The sequence below is a fragment of the Anastrepha ludens genome, chromosome 2 (genome assembly GCF_028408465.1).
Source record: "Anastrepha ludens isolate Willacy chromosome 2, idAnaLude1.1, whole genome shotgun sequence".
NCBI lineage: Eukaryota > Metazoa > Arthropoda > Insecta > Diptera > Tephritidae > Anastrepha > Anastrepha ludens.
The window spans coordinates 93639293-93647261 of record NC_071498.1 but is presented as its reverse complement, the minus strand read 5'-3'; the positions used below and the strand labels follow the sequence as shown (position 1 = coordinate 93647261).

The 7969-nt window shown below is 38.0% G+C and overlaps 1 protein-coding gene across 1 annotated transcript; it reads left to right on the top strand.

Moving 5' to 3' along the window:
• The first annotated feature begins 380 nt into the window (after window positions 1-380).
• On the top strand, window positions 381-1363 carry LOC128870585 (atrophin-1-like). The gene is made up of 3 exons (XM_054113259.1): window positions 381-396; window positions 486-517; window positions 560-1363. The coding sequence occupies exons 1-3, from the start codon at window positions 381-383 to the stop codon at window positions 1361-1363; spliced, it is 852 nt and encodes a 283-aa protein (XP_053969234.1).
• The last annotated feature ends 6606 nt before the right edge of the window (window positions 1364-7969 follow it).

Below are 7969 nucleotides of genomic sequence, written 5' to 3'. Positions count from 1 at the left end.
CCATAAAGCGCGTCCTCAGTTTACTGGTATGAACTTTTGACGACGAGGTTAGCTAAAAATGTTGGCCATATGGATTTTTAGTAATGGTCAACCAGCTAATTTTTTTTCCTTGTTCACCCCACTCGGGAGCATAGGGCCTCGACAAGACTCAGTCTTGCGTTGGTTTCGTTAATCTATTTTGCTTCCTGACAGGGTAGGTGATTAGGCTGCCGCTTACCCAGCTAATACTAATGACTAAAATGATAGTCTTCAGCCTCGTTTTAATAAAACAAAGCCTGTTTTGCTGAAAAAAACCCACTAAATTGAATCGACTGGATATATGAAGTAGTCGTAGGCCACAAATTATTATAAGACTAATAAAGTCAATATTCTAGACCATAATGTACTATTCGAGTTGTATGCTATTTGAAATAAAAAGGAATTCAAAACCGGCAGCTCTTAAATACACCTGTTATAAAATTTATTATTTTCATTTTGTATTACAGGTGTCTGGTATAATAGTGACCATCGCGACTGGGTTCGTATTGCTGGCCGATAGTACCCACTCCACCCTGCTAAGGGGTTGAGACCGTTATCACTGCGCAAACCATCATTTGCCAGCAGCAGCAGCGGTAGCATCAACGCTTGTCCACCCCCTCCACCCACACCGCACAGCGCCAGCGGCTATTGCACCAGTAGCAACAACAACACAAATTATACAAACTCAACCAATAGTCACAGTACAGGTACAAGCACCAGCACCACAAGTCACCTCACCATCACTCATCGGACAAACGACAACACAACTACAGCACACAGAGTAGGCATATCAACTACTCCGTCAGCAACTACTGGCAATATACCGAGCAATCAATTGCAGGTGAAATATTTTGAATTTCCACCAAATCTTGCTTTACTGGCAACTGGCTCTACCCCATCGCTGGCGACAACAACAGCTGTAGCGTTAGCCGCATCCACCACAAGCACCCCCGCACTCACATCTGCCACTAATTCACCCAAAAATTTTTACCAGTCACAACATCACTCACATTATTACCAACCCCATTTGCACCAGCATCAACACCACCATCAAAACAAAGTTATCTCGCATCAACAATCACAACAACAACAACAACAGCAACGTCAGCATTACCAACACCTTTCGAAACAACCACACGGAGAATTTGAGGGAAATTTTAGCAGTGAAGCGGAAGAGCAACTAAGCCCACCAAAACCAGCAAACGAAGGGGTAGTAAATATCTTTTTAGCCACGCCACCAGCAAACAAAATGGGACGACGCGAGATTAAAAGGTCCAACACTAGCGGCTCCACTATAAAATCCTACGATGGTGGCAGCGGTAAGTACGAAAAACAAAACATTTAGTTAGGTTTTCAAATGGTGAAGGAATCTAATAAATAAACGCTTAGTGTTGCAGTAAATGTCGGCAACAGGTACCGGAGTGAAATCACTTGAAACAGTTGAGGTACTCCTAAATTCATGTGTTATACGAATAAGCGTAAATTCAAAAGGCACTAGGGAATGGAACAGTTTGAATAAAGGATTAGTTTGGAAATAACGTGCCTTATGGACAATGTAAAGCTATTTCATACTCGTATATGTATATATGTGTGTATAAATGAATATGTAGTACAAATAGAAGTTATCGACAGAAATTGATTAGTGTGATATTAAAACAAAAAACGGTTTAACTTACTGCACGATTTATATTTGTAAATTAGTTTTCAAATGTGAAACAAATAGCGAAGTTGGGAAGTTGCGCCAGTAAAAACCTATCATATGACCTGACCAAGGTCATAATGAGTTATTTCATAGAAGAAGTTTAACGAACTTTTTTAAAAACTCTTCTTATTTCGATTTAGCCTGTGTTGGTTGATTGGTTGGATTAAGTGGTGATTCTTCCAGAATCCAACTAGCGCATTCGCACCTTTTTGTTGACACATCCTCGTTACCAACTTGTTTACCAGTTATTTACAGCATGACTATATCCAGTCTGGGCGGTTCAGGAACCTTATCAGGTTGTTGACATCTAAGCCAGACAGATGTTCCAGACACTTGAACAGCGGCTTACCCAGGGTTAACATTTTGTCCTTCCATAGGGCAGGGCATTCGCAGAGGAAATGGAAGATTGGTTCCTTTTTCTCCGGTTGTTTACAACTGTGACAGTATGTGTTGTGAGGGATGCCCATTTTGGCTGCTTGTGCTGCAGGCGTCCCGACCTTTCATGTTTATCAATGTTGACGAATGCTTAAGGTTGTAGGTGGAACATAACGTTCTGCTAATTTTGCATTTCGTCTGGTCTCTCCATCTACAATCTGCGATTCGAAGGTATTTTAGGGAAATTGCACTCTTGACTGCACCTAGTGGTGTGAATACCGATTCTGCAAGAGCGTTATTCATGGCAGATCCCCTTCTTGCCAGTTCATCCGCTTTTTCATTACCTTCGATGGCCCGATGTCCCGGGACCCAGATTAACGTAAATTTATGGTTTCGCTCAAGGTGGTGAGGCTATTCCTGCTTTGCTCCACCACTTTAGAGGTTGTTGTAGCTGAACCCAGTGCCTGGATTGGAGCTTGGCTATCCGAAAGAATAGCGATATTAAAAAAGGGATCTGCCATTAGTAGCCTACAAGCTTCCCCAATTGCCAGTACTTGCGCCTGAAAGACACTGCAAGCATTAGGGAGACGCACAGATTTTTCGATTTTAAGCCTGTGTTAATTCTTAATTAATTGGTATAGCCTTGTTGTGAAAAAAATCGTTCTGCCGTTGGAGCTGGTATTTACGTGCACAGAATCGATAGCTTCAAAGTAACTGTCGCAGTGCCAAATAGTTCTGCCAAAGAAGATGCTGGGTGCCTCATTATCAGATAGAAAGTTTTAAAATTATCCACTGATATGTCAATTGGGCAAAACCACTCAGCTTCAACAGTTTGGATACTACCACGGGCGTTGAAGGCTGTGATTATTACATACCGCTAAGTGAACTCTTGGTAACTTATGGATGTTTAAAGCAACTTAATAAGTACCTCCGCAACCTATATTTCAAATGCATCAGGCTCGGATTTTTAAAAAGTGAACTTTTCGCGCGCATTGCCCCAAAAAAATGCTCTAATATCCCGATTTAAGCGGTATGTCAGCATGCGTTCAATGTCATATTGGTCCGGGACATATCGATACAGACCCTTGAGCAAGTTTGTTCAGAAGCACGTCCTTTTCCAAACGAAATGTTTTCCCTTCAAATTTTACATTTCCTCCAGATTTGTTAAACATGTCTAGAGTTAGCAACACAGTTTCTCGCTAAGCAAACGTTTTATTATTGAGTCGTGATTCTTGTTCACTTGAATACCACTATTTCGATCTGATTGTTTTGTAATTAAGTAATGTAATATTTCTATTTAATTATTCATGCGATTTGTTGGAGCAAATAAGGGGGCGTCCATAAATTACGTGAGATGTTTAAGGGGGGGAGGGGGTCGAGTCAAATCTCGTCTAATCTTACGTTGGAGAGAGGGGGGGTCTCGGCAAATATCACGCAATTTTTTTTCTGATTGAAAAAAAAAAACGATTCAACCGCTGAATGCCTTCATCAGCACGCCTATTGATCTCTATTGCCCAAGTATACGTGATGATTTAGAGCAAATATGCTGCAGTACATGCGGTATTTACTTCGCATCTATCACAAGAGCTGCAGAGCACAGGAGAGCAGCTCACATTGCACCAGCTAATCAAGCGCGTATGTTCCGCAAAGTGCGACCCTCACGGATTGTCACAAGACGAGCGAATGAGTTACTGTGCGCAAGCGTCAACGGCTTAGAGTGGCTAGATTAGAACGAAGTTGAAGGAGCACATGATTTTACTGAAAATCATATGGACATGTTGGTCCCAATAGTCTCTCTTGAAACCGCGCATGATTCTCCATGGACTGAATTAGAGTAGATATTCTTTTTTTAATCGCAGTAGTTACGATTTAAGTCTTCTATTGTTAAATTTTTATTACACTTATAACTCTCAGCAATATTGATTACTAGTCTTAACCAGTTAACTGTGATTGACGAGTATACTCGTCATGGATAAGTGGCAAAATTTTGTGTATTGACGAGTATACTCGTCATGCGTATAAATTAGTGACCATTGGCTATTTAAATTACAATTTTTGAGAAAAACAACACATATTCTCAAATTTCAAGATGCTTAGAATATTTTGAACATTGATATTTTAAACATTTTGAGATGATGTCATACTTCCCCGTATGCACTGGTTGAAAAAGTTCACCAGTTCGCATAATGAATTTTTTTATGTGCGATGAAAACGTTTTTTAGATGTTAACCTAAAAGGGGCAAAGGCAAAAGTCAAAAATCAGGAAGGAATCCCGATTTGCAAAGTCCCATAATGTATAATAGCCTGTTTCGCTGAGTATCACTCCACAGCAAGAATTTGAATTCTTACTTTTATATGTATAATATTTAATTGAATTTATTGCGTTTTTAGTTTAATATGTATGTAATATATGCTTATGTTAACCAAAGAAGCAAAGAAAATAAAATTTTTAATTTTATAAAATTAACCCATCTTTTTTATCCAAAATCTTACCAGCGCAACTTACTCTGTGATTGACGAATATACTCGTCATAGCTCAATTCTGGCGACACAAAACTGTGCGCACTTTTAAATGGGAGCGCCACAGTTAACTGGTTAACTAGTCGTAAATAAAAGCATGAAGCAAATTTTTTTTCTTTTTACAATAACAATCCAACGCGTTTACATAAGAAACCCACATTTTGAAAAATCTCACGTGAGATTGGGGGATGGGGGAGGGGGTTGAATAAAATCTCACGACATCTCACCAGGGGGGGAGGGAGTTTCAGAAAATTGAAAAAAAACACCTCACGTAATTTATGGACGCCCCCTAAAACAAACAAAACTGGAAGCAATGCGTTAAAATTACTTTCGGATATCATGAGAAATTAAATAATATTATACTTACATATATAACTTCGGTTAAAAAGGTCCGGGGAATATCTCTTGTGCTTGAAATATGACAAAATCATTATTTTTTTGTTGTACATCTATCAGGATTTTTCAAAAGTATGTGATAAACCTAACTTAAACATCAGTTTAGAAGAGATGACTGTGACATCTTCACCTGAAAAACAGTAACACTTGACTCAGAATACCCTTATGGAACTCAAAAGAATAAACAAATATAATTTTTGACTGGTTCGACTGAAACAACATTTCTTAAATGCACTCAAGCTGGGAAGGAAATAATTTCATAGGAATAGGACTTCATTATAAACACGATGATATAACTAAGAGCCAATCGTCATATTTGGTGTTTAAGCTATGTATCTCCTTAACTGATGCAGATCTCACTCTAAAACTCCTAAAATATTTTAATTGTACAGTTTGTGTCAGAAAAAAGGAACCGCGAGTATTCATGAAGTATAAAAGATATATGTATATTTAAAATTGTTTTTACATGTGCAAAACTACTTATTATTCAATAAGCCGGGTAGTCTTCATCGTTGTCGAGTAGAGCCTGGCATCTTCTTCATGCTTTGAACCAGCTTTTCTGCGTAGCTCGTCGACAAAGAGGACTAGATTTTGCGAACTTGACGCACAAGTTGCTTTAAATCATGCACTGGCCTTCCAGCAATATATGTTTTCATAGTTCCCTACACATTTTCAATGGGATTGGTGTCTGGGGACTGGGAAGGCCAACCCAATATAGTGACGCAATTTACTTGTTTTGTTGTTTCTCAATGTGTTTTCCTGAGAGCAGTGGTTTTGATGATGTGGGACGGTAGGATATGTTCGCCTCACATCCTCCTCACATTGATACTCACATCTATTCCCTTTTTAGCAAAACTCATCGTGTTTGGCGTAGTCACAAAAAAGGTCCCGCTTAAAAGGTAGGACGATCACTTAATTCTGCTTTTTTGTCATCACTCGCTTCAAGCCGCGCTCGGAAAAGTTTCCAGCTGATTCCACATCACAACAAACTTTTTTGATTTTTTAATTACTTTTGCAGCCGCGACGTCAGATAATTTCAGACCTTTCAAATACGTGAAAATACCGCCTTAAAACGCTTCGCGTACTTCTCACTCATTTTTGTTTGGTTGCGTTTACGAGAAAGTTTCGAACGACACTAACCTGAGTTAGCACTGGCGTCGTAGCCATAGAGTGGGACTATTATGCAGCAAAAAGCAGAACGAAATATATCTTGAAGTTACAAGAAAAAAACCGGTTCTTTTCTTCCGACACAGACTGTATGTATGCATATTTATATGATTTTAAATAAAAAAATTAAAAGAAACATTTCTTAATTTTATGTCAAACTGTTTACTTCTGTTTCGGTAAATAAAACTATTTAAAAAAAATTGAATTTTTCTTTAAAATTTAATGCGCCGTATGTAATAAGAAACTAATCCTAAATGGATGTTCTCCAAAATAAACAGTTAAAATCAATTGCCAAAGAGTGAATGTGGTCTAGTATCATCCTATATGGGCTAGTACGCTGCGCTACGGACTATCCGATGTACTTGAGACTATAAATAATTGTGTACGTGTATGCAAATAGCTTCCGAGGAATAGTTGATGCTTATGCAAAATCAGCCAAAAAAGGAATAAGGGAGTTCTGAACTCAAAGTGCAATTTGTGAATTAGCGGAATACTTTTGCAAATAATTAATTATTCAAATATAGGGTGTGTAAAATTAAAGTTAAAGTCAAATAAATATTATAGCCGCTAGTCCGACATATTGGGTGTTGCATTCAGAGCAGTCAAGCTGTGAAATTAAATAAAAAATGTAAACAACTTAAGTGATATAGCCGTCGTGGCTCCGTTATAGATAGGTCATCCTGGTGAAAAAATCAAAAATACCTCTTTGTTATTAGAATATAAGCTAATCTTTGTATCCTTCAGAGTTTGGTTTGGATTTAGCGTTCAACTAATGCAAGACACCAAACGAGTGTTCGATATGTAAAAATAGACCTCACAGTTGCTGTGGAGACCCCACTTCTTACGTAGTATACTTTAGCTAGTATATAACGCTCCGTTTGCTTTTTTAGCTGCATACTCGATTTCCAACAGAGTTTGGTGTTGTAACTTAGGCCAAGATATTTGACTTGTGTTGGTAATACCAGTCTGACTTCATTAAGCTTGAGGAAATTGAAGATTGGTATCTTCGTCTTAATAGTGAATGGTGCGTTTCCATACTCCATTTATTATTTTAATACTGTAAAAGTAAAATATTTTTCTTTCGTGCCAATCTCTAGATGGAGGAGTTTAGTGGCATTAAATTTCGAAAAGTTCGCATATCGAATTTTCTTTACCATGGATTTATATATAAATTCTTGCTTGATTCTTTCCACCCTTAGAACAGGTTGAAATAAATTTGAAATACTTACTTTTGACGTGATAACGTCTTATAATTCGATTTAGCCGGCTGCACGCACGAAAAAATGTGTCGTTACCTTGCTCATTTGTCGTTACCTTGCTCATTAGTGTTACCTTGCTCATAAGTGCTACCTTGCTCATTTGTCGTTACCTTGCTCATTGCCGTTACCTTGAATGAACTGCAAGCGAAAGCGCGGAACGAACAAAGCAAACGAACGGCAACGTTCGACATCTTGCTCTCTCCTACTTAAGTGAGCGTATATATGTATGTATATGCGCATATGTAAGGGAGAATGGGGAGTTGTGAGACGGGTTTTGTTTTTGGACCCGTATTACTCAAAATCTTAATATTCTGCATATGTCAACGATGGAATCTTTAGTCAATGAATACTGGAAGCTATTGGTATGGCCTATTTAACAAAACTACAATTTTCCTTAAAATTAAAATTGTATATACTAATATAAAATATAATACAAAATACAGAAATGTGGGGAGTTGTGAGACACCATGGTTTAAATCAATAAAAATGACTTATTCTAGTTGTTAGTTCTTTATTAAGATGAAAAATAAAA